Source organism: Carassius gibelio, chromosome B13 (assembly GCF_023724105.1).
Source record: "Carassius gibelio isolate Cgi1373 ecotype wild population from Czech Republic chromosome B13, carGib1.2-hapl.c, whole genome shotgun sequence".
Classification (NCBI taxonomy): Eukaryota; Metazoa; Chordata; class Actinopteri; order Cypriniformes; family Cyprinidae; genus Carassius; species Carassius gibelio.
In genome coordinates, this window is record NC_068408.1 from 13,235,779 (window position 1) to 13,257,727 (window position 21,949).

Sequence of the window (21,949 nt, forward strand, 5' to 3'; positions counted from 1 at the left end):
CTCTACTGTTCAAAGTTCTCACTTCCTCAGTGTTATGATGTATTATGACGTTATTTCTGTAGGCTACGCATTGGGGTTTCCGTGGATCGTGTGAAGTAGCCTACATTTATTTGACAAAAATGTGTACAGGTGCTATAGTTGTCATCTGTTGGCCAAAATAATGGTTTGATATTTATATATCATAACGTTTACTTAAATTCTGCTTAAGCCTTTAATGTAATATTTAATAGCAGTGTGAAAACATGCCTAGCTTTAAGTGTGTTCATTAAAATCTTTCTTCGTGGCCAATAATGATGATATAACAATATTTAATACCGTGAAAAGTCCAAGACTATTTGACTTAATATTCCTCCGGGCAGATTTATGTTTTAAGTGGAGTAAAACGTCACCTCTCTGCATTCGAGTATAACAGGAAAATATTTTAAACACTATTATAAATTGGAAAACTTAATATCATAGGAGTAAGGGTTAAGCCATTGTTTAAATCTAGGTTATCTGTTCTGAAAACGCATTATTTAGGCCAGCTATTGACTTTTAAAATAATAGGTCTACTAGCATTACTACTATTGGCAGTGATATATATATATATATATATATATATATATATATATATATATATATATATATATATATATATATATATATATATATATATAAACCAAGTGGCTTGATGATTTAGGATTTTAAACTGTATGTTTAGATTTAATTATTTAATAAATCTCATTGTTTTCTCAAAGTCTTGTGTAACTGCCTATAAGAAGACTAAGTCCAAGCTGTGTAAAAGACTGCTATTTTTCAAGCTATTTATCAATACAGTATTAAAGTATAATCTTTACTAAGCTGTTTTTTTAGACGCTGTGTAATACCTTCAGTTGAAGTCTAAGCTCACAATATAATACTGTAATTCCCTTAATACAAAGGCAAAAGATCAAACACACACCTGTATGGCTTTTATGTAGTGTACTGTTTGGGAGTGAAATGAACACAAACACAATCATTATGGTTGAGACATCTTTAATGACATGAAAGCTATTATTTTTATAATAAGGTGCGGTAGCTTATGCCAATTAAAGTCCACAAGTGCTTGTGCAGGGTTAGCCTACGCTAGTCAAAGTGCTAAACATAAAGCTGTCAGTCCAGAGCCCAAACACAGGCTGATTGAGAGCATCATTTTAGGTTTTCATTGTTCTACAAAGCTAAAAATAAAGGTTCTCAAAGTCTACTAAATAGTGTCGTTTAAGTAGTTCACCACCAGTGGATACTGAACACATGGTATTTTGCAAACAAGCACTAAAACAAGCAAAGACAAAATTGTGAGAACCAGGCTAAAACTGCACTCCAGAGCAGGAGAGGTCAAACCTCAAGATTTTAAAAATCACATATGGTTTCAACAGCTATCATCGAAGAGAGGAGCACAACTATTAAAAACACTATTAAATAAGTTCAATGGTGTGGATGTAAGACTACGAGTCAACATACAAATTACAGTTATCTAAAGGACTGCTTTTGTTAGTATTTTTTTTCCTTCTGATACTTTTACGATGCATTGGAACTATTGAGCAGTCTCTGACTATAGAACCTAAGCAGCCAATAGGATAGAAGAGCTGGATGACCTCTGCTTTTCCATATGTCTCTCTGGAGTTGGCAGTCAAACACAACATTCATTTGGCCTTCTGGGCTTTCTGAGCAGATTTGGTGACCTTTCCGCTCGTCGCAGTCTTTTTCTCCACTCCTTTAATAACTCCCACTGCGACGGTCTGACGCATGTCACGCACAGCAAAACGACCTGCAAACCAAAAAAGAATCTAAGCAGGTCATCTGTGTTCATTATCTTCATCATCCTAACACTGATTGTGAAAAGCCTCCTGGCATACCATATCTTTAAACAAAACATGTCCATTTCATCCAGATGTAAAGAAGAAATTACCTATCATTACCTCTATCAAAAAATATATTAATAATCGGTTTGGAAGTAAATTATAATTTTATTTTTTTTTGTTGAGTGAACTATAATATTTTTCTCAATTGTTTGCCATGGCTTTTAGATATTCATGAAGGAGGAATGACAAACTATCAAGAAAGAAAAACTTATTTAACTTCAGTTACCTTAACTTTAAATATAAATGAGCAATAAAGTATTTTGCTCTTGGGATGGGATGTTGGGATAGCACTTACCCAGTGGAGGATACTCCGAAAAGCTCTCCACACACATGGGCTTCCCAGGGATCATATCAACGATGGCTGCATCTCCTGACTTGAGGCTCTTAGGGTTGTCCTCAAGCTTCTTCCCAGAACGGCGATCGATCTTTTCCTTCAGCTCTGCAAACTTGCAGGCGATGTGTGCAGTGTGACAATCAAGAACAGGAGCATAGCCAGCACTGATTTGCCCTGGGTGGTTCAAGATGATCACCTGGTGGGAAAGAATGAAGCTAGTAATGACTGCTCAGGTTTCCTGGAATAGTGAGAACAGAAGTTAATTGAGCTTACTTGAGCAGTGAAGGAGGCGGCCTCCTGAGGTGGGTCATTTTTGCTGTCTCCAGCAACATTGCCACGACGGATGTCCTTGACCGAGACGTTCTTAACATTAAAGCCAACGTTGTCACCAGGCAAGGCCTCTGAAAGAGCCTCGTGATGCATCTCCACTGACTTGACTTCAGTTGTCACGTTGACAGGGGCAAAGGTCACCACCATACCTGACTTCAAAACTCCAGTCTCCACACGGCCCACAGGAACAGTTCCAATACCTAGTGAAAACACTGCATTTAGGTCGGCTATGCTGTATGTTAGCAAAGTAATGGTGGCCAACATTTAGGCAAAATCAGGTAACATAGTTTGTTTGTACAAATTAAAACCTCCAATCTTGTAGACGTCCTGAAGAGGCAGGCGCAGGGCTTTGTCAGTCGGACGTGTTGGAGGCTGAATGGCATCCAAAGCCTCCAGTAGGGTGGTCCCAGATGCATTTCCCTCCTTCCGGGTAATCTTCCAACCTTTGAACCAAGTCATCTAAAGTAAAGACAAGGAAACCTAGTAAAGATACTGATTGGGACCAACTTGCTGGGATGCCATTTTGCGTAAATACTCATATTCAGTGAAGAAATTCATAATTCTTCACATGACCTATGGAGACTTGAGATATAAAAAATATAATTGTCATTTTTCGATAAAAGTTGCGATTGCCACAAAACCTCGCTTAAAGCTTCTCTTTTGTCACCAGATAGTTGATAAACGTTTTTTTTATATTATAAATTCTGGAAACCGATTAGCCTGCTGTGTTCCCAAATGCATATTATAAGCAACCCAAACAAAATTTGTATGTAGTAGCATTTACTGCAACCCAAACTGCTGAGACACAGAAAACACTGGACTGTAAATTAACACATTGCTGCATTTCACTCTGAAACATGGACTGCAAGCCATATTAAAGCCGTTACCCTTTTATTTTCATTAAATGTGGGGCCCTAACGGAAACAATCATTATTTTCCTATCTTACTTACATTGGGACTGGCCTCAAGCATGTTATCTCCATTCCAGCCAGAGATGGGTACAAACGCCACCGTGTCAGGATTATAGCCGATCTTCTTGATGTAGGTGCTGACTTCCTTTACAATTTCCTCATAACGCTTCTGGCTGTAACTGGGTTCAGTGGAATCCATCTTGTTGACACCCACAATCAGCTGCTTCACACCCAGTGTGTAGGCCAGGAGAGCATGCTCTCTGGTCTGGCCGTTCTTCGAGATGCCAGCCTCAAACTCTCCGACACCTGCAGCCACAATCAGCACGGCACAGTCCGCCTGAGGGTCCAAGAAAATGTTAGGGATCATTTTTTTTTTCTAAATAGATAACAGCTACTACAATATATTTGTGTGCCTGTTTTTTTTCCTAACCTGTGAGGTTCCAGTGATCATGTTTTTGATGAAGTCCCTGTGTCCTGGAGCATCAATGATGGTGACATAGTATTTGCTGGTCTCAAACTTCCACAGGGAGATGTCGATGGTGATTCCTCTCTCTCTTTCTGCTTTAAGCTTGTCCAAAACCCAAGCGTACTTGAAAGAGCCTTTTCCCATCTACGAGTGATGCACATAAACATTATATAACAGCTTGAAATAGTTTTTAATCATGTATTAGTTTAAATGTCTCCAATATCTCCGTCATACCTCTGCAGCTTCTTTCTCAAACTTCTCAATTGTCCGCTTGTCAATCCCACCACATTTGTAGATGAGGTGGCCGGTTGTAGTGGATTTTCCAGAGTCCACGTGGCCGATGACCACAATGTTGATGTGGAGCTTCTCCTTTCCCATGGCTAACGGCTTTATTTAAAGTGCGAATGTAACTGTAAATCTTAACAAAGACAGCAAACAGTCACAGGCAAATTCTATTAAAGTCATGAACTAAGTTAGACACATGTTCTTTGGCTAAAATATGCTTTTGATCCAATTTAAAACACTAAATCCATGAATTTAAGAAGTGGCCTTTTAAAAACTTGCACTGTTCATCAGCCGATCTCACAATACATTATACAATATAGTAGTACACCACCAAAGGAAAATTCCTTCCTAAGTCCATATGACTTTACTTCTGTGGAACATTAAAGGAGAAATTTGAAGAATATTCTGGTAATTCTTTTCCAATTAATAAAAATGGATGGCTAATGAGGATGTAAGGCCTAAAAAAGGATGTAAAATCATCATGGACAAGACAGACCTGCATATTCTTCAAAAGTTCTCCTTTTGTTTTCTGCTAAAGAAAGTAAACCCCACAGTACAGTACATGAGCAAAGGGTGCAGTAATCGGTGTAATTCTCTTAGAATGACCTATGCAATACCAGCTCAGCAACGTCTATGGCTCCCTGTGACTGCAGAATTGAAATGTCCTACCATTTGAATTTCATTTGGACACCGAAAGAAATGCAGACAAAGAAATGTGTATAACAAATACGGTATTTAATATGCCATCTCCTTTATTTCAACCTTCAGACCAGCATTGAGTTTAACCTTTCAGGCTATTTAAGATTCTAGTTCTGCCGAAGAACCAGCAATGCTTTAACCGACTGGGCATGCCTTTCTTCATGCCTGGTACATCTTTGTCCTGCAGACCTCCATTTTGTAAAGATTCGCCTACTGATTTAAAAGACTGTCAGCCATTTGTGAGCCACTCATGTGCCCGATATTGTGAAAAGAAGAACAAATATTAGAACATCTGGTTAAGCTACAATTCATATTCCATTCTAAGGTAGTGCGTTATGGTTTGGCTGCATCATGAACCCAACGTGTATGATTATTGCATCAGCATCATTTCCAATGAGCTGTAAGATGTTCAAATGAATAATTCCAAGACGTTCCTTAAAGCAAGAGCTGGGCTGCCATTAGTGTAAGAAAGCTAATTCCCAGATTAACTTCAGAGGTTAACACAAGGGCTATTCTTACAGACGCATTCTTTAAAAAGCGCTTTAAATTATTATTGTGTCGCATCACTTCAGAAAGCTATTCCTTTCGGTGTTACTTTGCTCTAAAACATTGCATTATTAGTCGTCTAAGAAACAGCAGGCGACAGAGATCATTCAGATGTCTAGGGGATTTAACAGTGCAATCCCTTCCCCTGCAGCTGCCGCCATGTTCTCCCATTCCCAGCCTGTTTCTAGCGCAATGTCGAATACAAGCATCAGAAAGGTCTTTTACAAGCGACAACTAATCAGCAAACGTACAGACAGAAGTTCTTCATTTATAACTGCACACCCGTTTGTTGGGTTTCTTTTTAAATAAACAGGTAAAGATGCGTGGGAATGTGCGGTACTGTACCTGCGCGCGTGCTCGGGATACTGGAGCGGTGCTGAAGAGGCTGAGCGGCGCGCCCGATCCTGATACACTACAGACCCGACGAAAGTGACTGTGCATGCGCATACACTACACCAGTCACTGAGGATGCTTGAGGGCAGACGACTATTATAAAGAACTGTATAAAGAAATGAAAAAAAGTTCACGAGTTTGTTCTGCGGAAGCATTAGCTTTAAACGTGTCAGGTGCACATAAACTGCGTTTAAGGGTCATGCAATTCGACGAAAATGTTGGTCTCAAACTGATAAAAAAAAAAAAAAAGGTCTTAAGCGGAACTGGTCAATGTCATTCTAACAATGCATACATGCACGTCAAAAAAATAAACGAGTGCAATAATTTTATTACATATACAAGTATTTGACAGGCGATGAAGCATGTACTGTAGCGTCTTTACAATTGACAGATTAGGCGACATACAATTTTCACGGATTTATTCATTTTGTTCCATTAAGTAACTATTGCACAAAACAGTAAGAAATAAAATGTAAACATAAATCAGTTCTAGTGTACAAAAAAGGCTAAAACTTAATAACCAGACACCATTTCACCAATAATCTCCCTTAAGGCCTCTTGCTTCAGTATGGGTAAGGCATGTTGTGATAATCATAGGCCTACAATAAGGCATATTTCATAAAGACATTAATATCAAAAGACTCCAATTCCTTAACTATTATGATTATTTTAGTTTTCAACAGAACAGATTTAACAAATGAGAAGAATTGATATAGTTCTTATTACTGTGTTAAGAGCAGCTACAATGGGCCTCATGAGCTTTATACTTCAAAACAAGTTAAAACTCAGATTAATTCAGTAAATGCTGAATCAGTCGGATTCACTTCACTAATCACATCTTTGTTTAAAAATAATAAAAATTGTCTGAAAAAGCTACTGAAATGTATAACAAATACAGACATTACCAATAAAATAAAATAAAAAATGCCAAAAGTCATTGTGTTTGTTGGCATGATTAAAAAAACAACAACATTGGATTGTGCGATATATCATTATATTAAACGATATGCAATTACTGCTAAGAGCTCTAGAGAATTTACAAGAGGTTTCACTGGATGTTTACACTCTGGACAGCCCAAGGCTGGACTGTGCCCTTGCCAAATATTGTGAAGAAAACAGCTCCAAATACATTGATCGCTGCGGAGATGTAGAAGACAATTTGCCACTCTGGAATGGTGTTCTAGATTAAAACAAAATGTTTAAGCATTTGTTACTTCATTATCACAAATGTGAAGAATAGATTTGTCTTGAAGCATTTAATGTTTGCATTTATGCATAACGAACATATGATCACATCAGTGACAGGCATAGTATTCAAATAAATAACTCTCTTACAGCTCCTTTCTAAGTTTTCGCAGCCCAATGTAATGCAGTTTTTGCATAAAAAAATAAAAAAAATAGTTTACATTTAAATATGTATATACATGCAATAAATTGTAACTTACAGATTTGGTCAAAGATCTTGCTATTACAGGGCCCACCATGCCAGGTATAGTGGCAAATGAGTTGGTGATCCCAAGCAATATCCCAGCATATCTGAGGAGAAAAATATAAACATAAAATAATAAAATATGAAAATGAAGGAGTACTTTATCCATGTTCCAACAATAATTAACTTGTGACATGGATTTCATGCATGTAGTTATCCTAAGCCATACACCATATATGATAAAAAATAAACTTGTCTTACGAGGGAGCAATGTCCAAATGGTTGATGTTAAATCCAGAGGCCGAAATGCCCCCTAGAGAGGAGGAGATGGAGAGGCAGGCTACAGCCAAGACATAGTTGCATCCAGTGTAGCCAGCAGCCACCAGGAAGATGGCTGGTCCCACCATTCCTGGACACATTCAAAACAGACACACTGATTTATCATCATTAACAGACTTCACATCACTAGTTCAATCATCCCATTAATACATTTTCAAATGTACTGTTCAGCATTAAACTAAGTATAAAGTGTTTATGAATGTCTTACCTACTATAGTGAATGCCTTACGCACAATTACAGTGTGGATAAGATATCTCTCTCTCAGGAGGTCTGCCAGCTGTCCACCCAGCAAAGCCAGCAACCAACAACCAAGGTAGGGCAGAGCTGAGAGCATTCCATTCTGAGGATGACAGTGAGTTCACACCTACTAAATGGCAAACAGGTCTTTTGATAAGAGGCAATGACCAGTTTCAGATAAACAGTTTTTATATTAAATACAGTACTGCTGAAATGTTTGGGGTAAGTACCAAGTCTATTCATCAGATATTCCACAAAAATATAAATCAATTGTTTTTAACATTGATAATTATTGTTTTTTTTTTTAGCTACAAATGATCATTTTACTAAATGGCTGCTGAAAATTCAACTTTGCCATCACAGGAATATTTTATTTTTTTATTCATTTTTACCAAACCTCAACATGCTAAATTTATTTTATTTTGGAATATCAAGACAAAAAATAAAAAATAAGTAAAAATCACTAATTACAGCTTACAAAGCATTCAAAACATTTTTCATGTCAGCCCTGGTTTGCACTCACCTGCTGGATGCTGAATCCGAGTATATCATTCATGTAGGTGGGTAAGAGAGTCAGCAGAGTGTAAAATGTCCAGTTGTAAGAGAAGTGTGCCACAACTATGGCCCATAATGGCATAGATTTAAGGATTGATGTCCATGGGATGTAATCTATGGTTGGGGACAGCTGGAGCAGAAAAAGGCACATTTTAATACAAACCAACAATTAAGAAGTCAACCATAATCTGTTTTGAGAATAAAGAAATCATCTTAAAGACAGACACTCTATGAGTTTACTGTAACATTGCCTACTTCATTTTTTAAAGATGCCATTATGTAAGTCTTCTCGGCCTCCGATATCCTTTTGTGTGCGCTGGGACTATTACTGACAAAGCAAGTCCAAAGGAAAAACCAAAGAAGTCCAACAGCTCCTATGATTCGTGGAGAAATCAGGTAAAGTGTGCATTTAGACTGTATTAAGACACAAGCCTGTGAAAGAATCTTTAGTTAGATTTTATGCCGGTGTGCACACAGTTCACCTTTAAATGCATATTATAATAAAACTTACCAAATATATAAAAGACGTACGTCCAGTCTAGGTAAAAACATATCTGGCCAGACAAAGGAAGAGCCACTACAGTTCCCAGCTGAGCACCTGTAAAAGAAAAGAAATAACAAATAATAGTACAAATACACAAAAACTGTGAGTAGACTGTTACAAATCATAGCAGGGCACCTGTGTAAGAGATCGTGAGCAGTCGACTTCTCTCCAGAGGGGGTGCCCATGATGCCCACATCGCATGCATAGCAGGAAATGACACTCCCTGAATGCACAAAAAATTACTTAAGACTTTTATTTTCCAAAATGAATAACACTTATATCATCTATGACAACAATGAAACTGAGACTTATCAAACTACAAGAACAGAAGTACTAAATCCATATTGTAGGAAATTAGTTTTGAGATTACCTCCCCAATGCCTTCCAAGACCCTGACAGCGATGAGGTAACCAGCTCCCAGATCAGCGGCTACTGGAGTCAGCAGGGTGAAGATCACAGTGCAGAGGATGCCAATACCAAAGAGCCACTTGGCACCATATTTGCGTGCAAAGTAGCCACCTGGTATCTGAGTAATTATATACCCATAGAAAAAAGAGCCCAGGATCCATCCCTGGGTCTCTGAATCCCAGTCATACACACTGGCCTGTGGAGACATTGAACTATATATGATTAACACTTCAAAGATCTCAACAATGTGCACAATGACTATACTATTTTTAATTCATTGCACACCTTACTTTTTTCCAGAACACCTTTCTGGAAAAGTTTGCATACACAGTATGTGAGACCATAAAGTAGATGCTCTTACAGTGTGATTGTGTTTGGGTACAGGGATCTTGTGGTGAGGGCAGACGGAGGAACTGTTGTTGCCACTGGAATCGTTTTTTAGCATGTCCACCATTGCCACACTAAGGTTCACCCTGAGGGCATACGCCACAAAGAAGCCATAACAGGACAAGAAGGCCAACCCGTATCGTGAGGAGCAGCAAGCAGGAGCTGGGAGAACAAACAGATGAAACCACTGTCATACAGTCACAGAAGGACTCTTCCAAAAATGTACTCACACTAATGTTGTTCCGAACCTGTATGACTTTTTGTACCCGAGTGGTTACAAATTATCGACTGAATGTGGTGACATAAAAAGTCCTTTCAAAGCATGCTGCACCCAAAACATGCGCGAACAGTGTACTCTGAATTATGAGAAAAAGTTTTTTTTTTTTTTTTTTTTTTTTTCAGATTATTAAATAAATTTTGATTCAAATCATTTTTAAAGAGTGGTCCAAGTTATGATTTTGTTCGACAGATCCTTAAAACTTGTCATTACTGACACGTTCATAAAACATGATTCTATTTGAAATAATAATAATACCTATAATAAATTGTTCATTTTAACAAAACATTAGAACATTTGATATTAACATATTATGATTTTACAGTTGTAACCAGAGTAACTACGTTGTAGTATTAGGCGGAATCAGTTTTAAGGTTAAGTCACATTTTTAGGGCAGTTACCTGCATGACTAACACACTTCCCCCTTCACGTGACTGCCTGTTTTGAAAGCACATCAGAAAATGCTCTTGAATTATTTATGTAGACTGCATCAAATGCTGCGACAATTATATCACACTGAGCGAAAGAGATGCAGTCTGCACTGTTAGGATGATTGAATGACTGAGACATCTCATGAATACAAAAAACAAGTAAGGGATTCTTAAACGAGCTATTCTAATAAATTACAAATTTACATTTACATTGACAAATTACATTTACATATTTATTATTACTTTACAAATACTACTAACTATTATGGCACGTATGGTACCTTTGCACTTTTTATTACGTGGCATGTTGTAAATCTGAATAAAAACATTATAGGCATTCATAGTTTCTGCTACCTTTCTGGAGGTCTCCGGTGTTTTTACGGCGTAGTAAAGGCTGGACATGATCTTCAGTTTCTGAGTCTGACGCTGAATGCTCCATCATCTTGAGCGGCTGCTCTCCTGCCGCCTGACCAGATGCACACACAATAACAACACGCTCCGAAGGCGGAACCCGTGCTTCACCGTCATTGCTTCAGCGTCAGCAGAAACACATACCATAATAAGAGTCCTGTGGTCTCCTGATTATATAACAAGTGATAATAAAAGTCGAATGTTTTAAAGGTCAAAACATGTCAAACAAAGTGCAAGAACATAGTGTAATCCTCTGAAATATTTATTAATGTGGCCGTTTTATATTAAACTAGGAATGTATTTGGTTTAAACAATGACAGATTTTTTAAAAGATCTATTACCAAACAGAGTTTGCTTTTTCTACTTTGTGTGCTTTCTATATTATTGCAACATGTATCCAGAAAGAGGAGCTAAAATAGTACAACAGTCCTTGCTTTAAGGAAATTCAAATGTAGTATCAGCAGGATTCAGTTCACTTTTAAAATCTTTTTTTTTCTTTCTTTGAGGTCAATCAAAAAATAAAACATGCGGTATATAAATGTATTACAAAATTTGACGTTCTACTTTTTTTGTTTGTGTCGTCAGCAAAGCTGCTTTGAAATATTGCCCATTATGAAACATAGACTACTCGTTATATCTCCCTCCCTCACACACACACACACAGTAATAATCCTCATTTATGGAATACAGCGAGAAAACAGTCAAAATGTGCCTTCTAATGATTTTGTGATATGTGGAATCAGTAATGAAGAAAGGACATGCCCACATGGTGGTAAAGAGGAATGTATTTATCTATTCCAAGAAAAGAACAGGTAGGTTACCCAACCTCCCAAAAGGATCATACTTGTGGAAGCTTGTAATAAAATATGACACAAATGATAAATGATCAACATCAATTTATTGTGCAAAAGAGTACATTTTAAAAGGCAAATACGCAGAACTTACTTAAGAATGAGGATGAGCTTTTCTCCAAATTAATAAACAATATTTTTGAATCAATACCTTTCAAATCTGTGAAAAATTCCTGCACAGATTGCATATAAATATGTATACATTTAACAGACTTAAAATATCCCGTTAAAATACATTTCACAACTTGAAACGTAGTTTGTGTTTCAGATGTGGCTAGTGTTTCTATATCTTCGTTACATGGGATTAGAGCATTTCAGCACCCTGGTCTCTTAAAAACAAAAAACAATGCCCCGAGTTTACATCAAAACATGCAAACATAAAGTACATTAGTAGAACATGAAATACTTGGAAAGTTATTGCAATTAAGAGGTTATGAGTATAGTTATGAATGTTTAAGAACTATTCCCCTTTATGCGACTCATCCGTCTCAGCGTTCCCTGATAGCACTTTACAGTGACACAAAAAACATTTTTATTTGTTGATATTTTCTACCAATGACTCTAAACCTGCTTAAAATATACATGTCCTTTTTCCTTATTCTTTCTTACTTTACACTGATCTTTCCACTTGTCCTACTTGCCAAAAACCCTTTGTCTGCAAGTCAAATCCAAAATTAGCACAAGAGATCAAGAATACCACAAGCCCTAAATGTTTAGCTTGTCAGTAGCAGTACAGTATTTTAGAATCTCCATTACTACCAATGACTTTAACAAAACAATGATCATAATTCATATAAAAGCAATATGATAAAACATCACTGGCAACAATGCCTGGTTCTTATCATCACAGAAATACATGCAATATCATAACAAAAAGTCATAAATGTATATATATATATATAAAATGCAGTTTACCAGCAACTGCAAATAAAAAAAAAAAAGGTTTACATCAGAAAATAATTGTCCAAAATGTCCTTAGGGACTGAGATGTCCTTGTTACTGAATGAATGCTGAAGGAAGGAACTTTCTAAAAGTCTTCACCTCAATGCAGTCATAAGAAAAATGCCAGTCTCTCAGCATAGCGAAGAACAGAAGAGGTATTTTGGGAAGAGGAAGGCACAGTTTTGGAGTGTATTCAATGTGGAATGTGCAACGATTAGACATTAACACCAAAATGCCCCTGTTTCTCTGCTAAACTCAATGTTTGAATATTCATGAAGAAATAATTTTTAACATTTGCAGTTTGGGTTCAGCTATTCTCTTGTGATGGTCGCGTGCCTCTTCCCAAACTGTTTTAAAAACGGTGAAGATGGAGCATGAAAAATGCTGCATCTGTCAGACACGTTCTTGCTTCCCTATTTCCCTCTAAGCACTTCTTCCACTTCCCTCCATCTTTTTTTCAAAACAACGCAGACGTAAACAGTGTTCCTAGGGAAGGAGTTGAATAAATGTGGCTGAGAAGGAGATTCAAGAGGACCCGATGGAAACCATGTTGGCTCTGTCAGTTGGGTGAAGTGTTGTCATAGAGCTGGTCTGAAGGGACATTGAGGTTTTGGATCTGGCGGTACACAAAGTAGTAGAGTTGTGGCTGTGAGCGGCTGTGCAGTTCGGCCTTGATCCTCTGCGGGTGAGTGTCCGGGGCCAACTGCTGTGTGGTTTCATCCGTCAAGAGGAAAAGGGCGTAGTTTTCCGGGTCTGAAATTTTAAACTTGTCCGCACATATCTGACACACTTCCTCCGTTGTGGCGTAAGGATGCACTTGAAGGGTTTTGGCTGTGCAGCCACTGCCTGCATCTTGCAGCGCAACCCGCAAGTAGTTCTGAATATAGACAAGAAGAAATCTAGGTGTAAATCCCATTATATACATCACGTTTGTTTAAAAACATATATTTATGTTCCTAAATTGCTATTGTTTTTTAGGAAGAAATGGGAGAATAGAACTTATATGACCATGTCTAATAGTGAATTTACCTGGAAATCATCCACAGATGGAGTGGTTCGCTGGGCTGTGCGTCTACGGTGCCACTGGTGCAGCGTGTTACGCGTCTCAGAGCTCAGCACACGAGCTGCTTGGTCCTCCTGGAAGTTCTTGATGAGAGACATTGCGCCATATGCACTGGTCAAGTAGTAGCCTCCTACAATCAGATAAAAAACTGGAACATTAAAAAAGTTTGATACCCACTGAAATAGTGTAATAACTTCAGCAGTATTTGTGACAAATCTGCGGAAACCAGGGTCTAATGTACCTTCTCCATGAAGCAGTGTAGGGTCCAGTAACTCCATCATGTACTCTATTTCAGCGTCCAGTTGTGGCATGTCACACTGGGCCATCACATACGTAAGCATGGGCAGGAAGTCATCTGCACCATACATCCTCCCTGCCATTGTAACAACACAGATTGAAATCATGAATTGAAATCAAATTATGCAGAAGCGTTATGGTCACACTCACGCATTTCACACAAATGCATCACTCTCATGTACCTGAGTTGTTCTCCATTATGGTGTAGATAAGCTTGCACACACTGAGAAGCTGAGACACCTTCTTCTCTGGCGAGTACATCTTGCACATGTTGTGGAACTTGTGGCGAATCTTCTCTATGGCCACAGAGTCAGGAGGCAGAGCTCCATCCACACCCATCTCCTGGGGTTGCTTGGCTTTGGCCAAAACCAGATTGTCCTTCAGCTGCTGCCAAGTCCCACTGCTCACCTGAAAGTCCCGCAGCGCGGCTTCTATCACAGGCTTCAGAGGCTTCAGCACACACTTGTGCATGGCTTTCTCCATCACCTGATCTATGAAGGAAAAATGACATTATATAATCATTGTATAGCAATAACAGGTTAACACTAAATGCAGTTAATAGAGTTTCCTTTTTTAAAAAATTGAATAAAAAAGAAATGATCATTTAATGGTTCAATTGCCTAAGGCTGCATTTATTTGTTCAAATATACACTCATTATATAGAAATCACACTCATTTATATAAACTTGATGATCATGTTATCCACCCTGATTAAACAAAATATCCAAATTACACCACATTTGTTTTGGTGGACTCTGAAAACAGAAATAGAAACTATAGAAGGCAGAGGAACAGAAAAACTAAAACCTGGAACGTCCAAATAAAAAAAGTGAACAGAATGTCTGTGGGCAAATCTATTTGTGAATGAAAGGACTGTGACCATGACTATATTGACTGGGATCTATGACATGGTTTGTTCCATTTCCTGCTTTGAAGGGGAATACCTGCCCATAGTATTTTTACACCTACTTTTCCAAAACTCTTCAACATTTACAAAATGTCTCCTGACAGCACACAAATCTCTATGCTCACACATGAGCCAATGCAACAGGTTTCGTCTTGTAACTTTGATTGTGCAAGCAGCGCTTGAAATGATACTTAAACTGTAAAATCAGCTATAAACTAGAAGTGCATGAGTAACTAAAATCATCTGATCTGAAGAGCAGAATGTAATGTTTTATGGGGCTTTGGAAACTGCTGACAACACTGCTTCTGTCAGCACACTGGACCACTGAGGAAAGCAACACCATCACAATAAGTGCTCTGACAACTCGCACACATGCTTTGGCAGCACTTTATACTTTTTTAAATATAACAGCAAATCACACCGCGTATATATTTTTATATTTTTAATACTAGATGATTTCGAATCAACTTGTAACATGACAGTTTACCCTTCATTTATCGTAATTGTCTTAATCATGTGCGTCAGGAGGATGACTCAACTGCTTGTGACTGTAAGTGCTTGGCAAACCTGTTTTAAGAAATGAAGTAAACTAAACTTGTTTTTGAGATCCAAATCATCTCAAGGTAAAGAGTAAAAACACACTTAGGCTGCTTGTTGGCAGTCTTCTCAATTGGGCCAAATGTTATCAACTAGTGTCCACAACAATAACAGCTTTAACCGGTCAAAGCTATAGCAACTCCACCTCCATTCACAAGAAATTATCCATCAGCATAACTAATAAATAGCCAGTCATAGTCATAGTGCCTTACATCAGGGTTTTCTAGAGGTCTGGCTTTAGCTCTGAGTTTGACATCCCTTTAACAGATCCTGTTGCAAAATGTGTTTACATGGTTGTCAGTCCCAAGAGAGAGCAGAGAGCGCGGTAAATAAGCAAGGCTGCTCTTACGTCTGTGCGTGATGCAGAGAGCTCTGCTGATGAAGGGCATCACAGAGCTCAAGATTTAGAGGAACTGAAACGGTTTGCAGTTCCACTTAAATGATTTTTTCTTTGGAAGAACCACAGATGCAGTGGAATGGAAGGGATTGGGAGGGCTACAGGTGTTAGTTCTGTAACATTTGATTTGATTTAATCTGTAAAATGTAGTATAAATATTATATTTAATGCTCTAGGCTACACTGTGTCTGTATATGCCTGTTATTATTAACTCAAGTAACAAAACAAGTACAATCAGAAAAATCAAACATCTCTTTTAAATAAAATAGCATTTATTGCCTAATTTAATGCTATAATATAACATGAGTTGTGCCAGACTTTTAAACCTATCTTTTTTAACCTTACTTACATAGAACATAGAAGAGAAATTAAATGTTTGCTGCACAGCAAAATTGACTTAAGTAGCATAATGGTGTAATTTATTACATTTTTTTTAAATATTTTATAATGGAATGTATATTGTCTTTTAAATTTGAATTATTTAGTAATTTTGGCCCTTAATAGGATGCCATTAGACAGCAGGACAACAGGAAACCACAGCAGTGATGGTGACAGGAATGTTTACAGGAATGTGGCTTAAATTAGAAACACTCATCCATCAAGGCCACCTTGAAAGGCTATCTTCCAAGGCTTGTTAACCTCCCCTTCAAATCTCCTGTCCTCCTCAGCGTCGCTCCTACATAGTGCTCTTTCTGTCTCTCACGCTCTGTGTCTACACTGCAGACTGGGAAATGAAGCCGCAGGAATGACAGGAGAAGTGAATCCACTGATGCTTCCCACACAAGAAGTACACACTAGTTCTTGGGTTAGGAGACAAGGCCATAAAGTACGTCACAGCACAGAACAAAAGGCACACACAAACTAAACCAGACAAACAGACCAAATAAAATCCCCCTCACAGTCTATTCACCCCTCCAATTAAAAGAAGTCTTTCAGGAAAACGAATGATAACTTTAAAATGAATCTCTACTTTCAGACCTGTTTTTAAGGAAGTGCTCAGAATAGAGCCGAGGGCACAACAACAACAAAAAAAAATCCTTGGCCTGAATGAGCAACAATTATTCTTTCCAGACACATCTAGATAAAACAGAATGTCTTAATCCTGTTATGACTCAAAAATGAGTGACGAGAGCTGGAACACTGACTTATCTCTATTTAAATATAGAGGGTGACATTAATGTCAAAGGTCATTAACTGTGCATTCAAGCTTTTTTTTTTAGGTCACAGAATAGGATTTCTCTCTATGGCGGCATAATCTCATTGCTACAGCCTTTATTGTGCTGGGCTTGTTTAAACACAACACTAACATAACAAAACCTGCCAGTACACATAGGCAGCTGCATCAGGTTAGGAGCTCTGAACAAGAGCCCTTTTCTCTACATTCTTGCCTGACACCCACATACTCAATGCCTGAATCAACAAGCAGGAGGGGTTACGGTGGATCGTAGAAGAGACACTGGCTCGTTTAGCTGAAGTTCATTCTGGGAACATCTGGAAAATGATTTCTTAAAACACATAGCAGAGCAGGACTTTGTTTACAATCGTGAGAGAGAGACAAAGAGGAGGAGGAGGATGCTCAGGGCGAAGGATGATGCAAATTTGCTGGAGAACCAAAACAAAATCCAGCTGAGCTGAAAATCATCCAACATACTACCCATGTTAACCTGAACCAATTCCATGATAACTAAACCGCTTTTGAATGTTTATCTACTGGGCTTTTACAGTTAGTGTGTCATTGTATAAAGTATAGAATTGCTTGTTACTGACTCTGAAAGACGTGTGGCCAGTTATACAAAGCCATACTAATGGATCTCTGCCCACACATGAATATGCCAGTGTACATCTCAGCTCAATGTGCCTTGTGTGTGCCGCTCACGCTGAGTAAAATGCCTCCAGGCTGAGATAAATGTGCACAAGTGTTTTGTCTCATGCACACACACTCACAAGTTTAACCCCTTTGCAGTAGTACAATGGTGTCAAAGGCAGTAAACATCTCATTTTGGCATTCTAATTAATTCACATTCACATTTGTTGGTGCTTCATATCTAATATTATTAAAATGTTGGCATTTTATTTTTTATGTTCTGTGTTTTATTTGCAGTCTTCCAATGCTAGGTAAAAAGGTAATATTTGTTGTGTCATGAGCAGTGGGCCTTCCAGGGTCCTTCCAGTGGGCCTTCCAGGGTCCTTCTAAGTCAGTGTCAATGGAGACAGAGTGGTGCCTCGTTTTACAGGAAGGTTTTGATCAGAAACAGTTTGTCTAGGCAACCTCAGCCAGAGAGACTCACTCCCAATGTTTCTTAACCACAAAACAGCCTTGGGCTTTTCTCAATGTCACTTTTCCATCCTACAGCTCTAAAAAATGTGTAATATTCTGATGCACAGCCGACTGTTCTTAATGGTTCACTAACGCAAAAACATGCATAACGATTCAGTCTATAGAATATGTGCTCTGTCCTTAGTAATTGCATTATCGCTGCATTAACCTGTTTAATAGTTAAAATGTCTGTTTACCAATAGTCAATGCAAATAAGAATTCAAAAAGAGAGTAAGTTAATTAACATCGACAAGATCATTAAGTGCCTTAATACTGCAGTGTAAGTTTAGTGTTTTTAGTACTCATTGGCCCAGCTCCAAATGGCACATTTGATGTGTACTTGTACTCTTGCGATGGCTGTTGCATGCCTATGAATTCCATGAGACCACAAAATATCCCATTTGTAAGGCCGCAAGGGCTTATGGTGGCATTTGGGACAGGGCCAAAGGTATCACTGCAAGAATTACGTAATGTGCTCATGCGGCAAGAAAATATGACATCAGTCTTCACTGCTCAATGGAACTTGATGCAGCTAGGTATTTGCCTTTCATTAAAACAACTTAGATGGACAGTTATCAGCTACAGTCTAGTAAGTATAGCTGATGCCCTAAACAAATGACATACTGGATAATGTAAGCTTGCACATCATTAAAACACATCACTCCTCCATATTTTATCATAGACAATACATGTTGCATACACCTACTTCCTTTGTATAATTTTTGGCACTAGAGCAACAGTTCAATTTCCCTTTCCTAGCATGGAACAGTTTTACTGAAGGAAGGAAGCCTTACCTATTTGATCCTCCGGGATAAGGGACTCAATTGGCGGGTTAAGCTCTGAGCTCTGCAGCAGGTAGGACTTCATCTGAGTCATGAACTGCCTGAGAGTCTGCAGCAGTTCCAAGCCTGATGTGTGGCAGCCGCGGTTCTCCTGCAAGAAGCTCACGTAGTCCTGCACAAGGCAGCCAAAGTAAGTCCCTTTATCCCTGGATTGCTCCACAATCTTCCGAATGGCTCTCTTCTCGGGCGTCATCAAAGAATTGAGAACGCTGCTCATCTTGCGCAATTGTCCTCTCAGTGCACGCGGCAGCACGAACGTACCAGCGCCATTTGACTTCTTTGACTTGAAGGGTGGGGGCACCTCCTGGTCGCTTTCCAAGTTGATGCCATCATCCTCTTCCTCGTCTTCCTCCTCCAGGCTGCTGTCACCAGTGGGCCGCTCGGTTCTAGAGGGACTGGCCTCCATGGGCAGCGAGAAGCCGTGGGTGAAGTCGAGAGAGTCTGAGGATGAGGTGGAGATGCTGATATCGCTCAGACGCTCTCGTCCGGTGGAGCAGTGTTCATCTGCAGGGCTGCCAATCTCCAGGGCGGGGGAGTTGCGTGAGGACACCTTGGCCAAGCTCCAAGACACAGCTTCCTCAATGGTCTGGTCATCCAGAGCCATGTGGCAGCGGAGACCGTCTGCATCAAGCAGACCGGAGGAATTCTTATTGCGGGATGAGGGCACAAGGAAAGATTTACTGAGCTTTTTGGGTGGGGAGGATGAGGGTGACAAGGAACTGAAGGAAGATCCCAACCTCCCCAGCAGGCTGCCTTTTTCCTGAGGCGTTTTGATCCAACAGACCGTCTCAGGCATGGTCTTCTGTTTACGAAGAACTGCAGATCTGCTGGAGGCAAAGCGGGGAGGTGGGGGCCGAGGTGGTGGGGATCTCTCGCTCTTGGATCTACTCCCACTTGTGTGTGATTTGTTTTGCGTGCTTTTTGCACAGCAAAAGACGCTGTCTTCCCTGTTCTGGTGATCTGTGTTGCCCGGGGGTGATTCTTGCTTTGTAGGTGAAGGGTTAGTTTGGTGCATCTGCAGGAAGAGGGGATTGATGAAGCACAGCGCTCCGTTGGATTGACTGCATTCAAGTTCAGAAGGGGTCCGTGTGAATGGGATGGCCGGAACTCTTGGGGATGACCACTGTTTGAGTCTCTGTTGTGAACTTTCACACACAATCTCCCCAGACACAGAAGACTTCCTCTTATTGTACACTTCGGAGTCCCAGAAACCTGCATGAAAAGAACAACACAATGAGGCTCCATTAAAAAAAAAGTAAATAAAAAAAAAAAACATTAAATTTGGATTTAAAAATTCCTGTTCAATTTCTGCTCAACTTGAGTGGCATTTAACAACATAACAGCTGAATCATACTTTTCACACAATCACAGAAGAGTATTACAGAACAAACAAATAAAAGAGGAAGTCATTTTAAAAAATTCCAGATATCAAGCTACAATTTCAAGTGATTGACAGAAAAGCTGAAGAATATCAGCAGGCACTCTAGATAATGCTTCTGAAAGGCTTATCCTACAAGTTTAAGCACTGGCATACTGAACACACTAACATAAAATAGTGTGCACAATTCCATGACATAATCTAAGGGGGGAAATCATTGAAACACTGAACAAAATCCTGAAACAAATAAGACAAGAACAGGAGAATTAAACTTACGCTACTAATCCTCAAGTCTTCTCTTCAGACTGTTTGTAAATAGCTTGAGCACAAAAGTTTACACGTCTACACTTGACGCAGCGACTCGGCTGTCTGAGTTGTGACTGGTGGAGTAGTGCTGATACTCACACAGTGAATGGTGTGAGTCATGCATGCTGATGAGGGGGTGGGAAGATGACAGCCACTGGAGCTCTCTGTTCCTCCTCTCTTACAGCGCACTCGTTCATACTAAACACCACCCCTTCAAATGTTTTCATGGGATGCAATACAAGTGACTGTCTTTTCTTTGTTTCTTTTTCATGTGATCTTGCATGTTCAGAAAGCTAATACTTTTTACTTTGATGATGTTCCAGTTTTGGGGAATCAAGACTATAAATATGGATATCAAATAGAAAAGATATAAAAAGAATAAACAACAGGGGAAGCTGTGCCCCTTAAGAATAATAAAAGTGAATTAATTTACTAATAAATTGTAACATTTTTGGAATAACGTTTAGCATGTACAGGATGATGCATAATTTAATATATTTTTAAGGTAAAGTGAAATTTTTGACAATTAAGCTTAGAACAAAACTGGTGTCAGAAAAGCAGACGAAACTGTAAAAACTGAAAAATTGAAATAAAAATCATAACCATTCAATAAATGTGCTGAGATGGGATTTAGTGACATCTATGGCCATGATCAGAATCATTAATCTGAAGCGCAATATTTAACTTAAGTGATTTATGATGACAGTCACATATAAAGTACTGCAATACCAAAATCACCAAGAAAGTTACAACAGAAATACAGGTGTTACAGGAAATCTGTCTGTCTTTTTAAATTTCTTTTCTGGATAAGTCTAGGCCGACTCTTAACTGATGCCATCTGAGATAAGAGCGGGAAGCATTTGCGTTACTCAGATCAGTTCTGCCGAAATGACACCTGTGCAGGAGTGGAATAACTGGAAACCTACACCCATGTTTACAGTTGTACTATTCTTTTATCTACTCTCATTTTTCTTTCACTATCTGTAAACAAACTTAAAATGCTACATTTTGTTTTACAGCTTCGTTTTCTGCCATTTTCAACTTGTTTCTTGTCTTCATTTCACCCCCATTATAGTCATTATAGTCAGTCAATGCTGAAATTTTGCATTGGTGGAGTTTCTCTTGGATATAATCTGAGTATGGAGGTACCACACCTGTCACGCCTCTGCGCTTTACCCTGAACGGCCGT

General features: G+C 38.8%; 3 protein-coding genes across 6 annotated transcripts in view; all 3 read right to left on the bottom strand.

The window, feature by feature from the left end:
* Positions 1-997: 997 nt before the first annotated feature.
* Positions 998-6,015, bottom strand: LOC127970380 (elongation factor 1-alpha 1). Its single transcript, XM_052572931.1, has 8 exons — positions 5,797-6,015; positions 4,156-4,339; positions 3,886-4,065; positions 3,496-3,792; positions 2,853-3,003; positions 2,488-2,744; positions 2,176-2,410; positions 998-1,786 (listed from the first exon to the last, which is right to left on the bottom strand). The coding sequence occupies exons 2-8, from the start codon at positions 4,297-4,299 to the stop codon at positions 1,662-1,664; spliced, it is 1,389 nt and encodes a 462-aa protein (XP_052428891.1). The 5' UTR covers positions 4,300-4,339; positions 5,797-6,015; the 3' UTR covers positions 998-1,661.
* Positions 6,016-6,154: 139 nt separating this feature from the next.
* On the bottom strand, positions 6,155-10,975 carry LOC127970379 (sialin-like). Its single transcript, XM_052572930.1, has 11 exons — positions 10,807-10,975; positions 9,719-9,906; positions 9,320-9,553; positions 9,085-9,172; positions 8,917-9,003; positions 8,661-8,779; positions 8,374-8,535; positions 7,821-7,953; positions 7,535-7,682; positions 7,290-7,380; positions 6,155-7,024 (listed from the first exon to the last, which is right to left on the bottom strand). The coding sequence occupies exons 1-11, from the start codon at positions 10,892-10,894 to the stop codon at positions 6,893-6,895; spliced, it is 1,470 nt and encodes a 489-aa protein (XP_052428890.1). The 5' UTR covers positions 10,895-10,975; the 3' UTR covers positions 6,155-6,892.
* Positions 10,976-11,742: 767 nt separating this feature from the next.
* LOC127970153 (ras and Rab interactor 2-like) overlaps positions 11,743-21,949 on the bottom strand; it is a 34,240-nt gene continuing 24,033 nt past the window's right edge. For all 4 annotated transcript variants that reach the window (XM_052572441.1, XM_052572443.1, XM_052572440.1 and 1 more), the window contains 5 exons: positions 19,029-20,288; positions 14,199-14,507; positions 13,961-14,092; positions 13,686-13,849; positions 11,743-13,533 (listed from right to left, as the gene is read on the bottom strand). In XM_052572441.1, the coding sequence (XP_052428401.1) occupies positions 13,216-13,533; positions 13,686-13,849; positions 13,961-14,092; positions 14,199-14,507; positions 19,029-20,288 (2,183 nt within the window). In that variant the 3' untranslated portion in view covers positions 11,743-13,215. The remainder of the gene's footprint in view (positions 13,534-13,685; positions 13,850-13,960; positions 14,093-14,198; positions 14,508-19,028; positions 20,289-21,949) is intronic.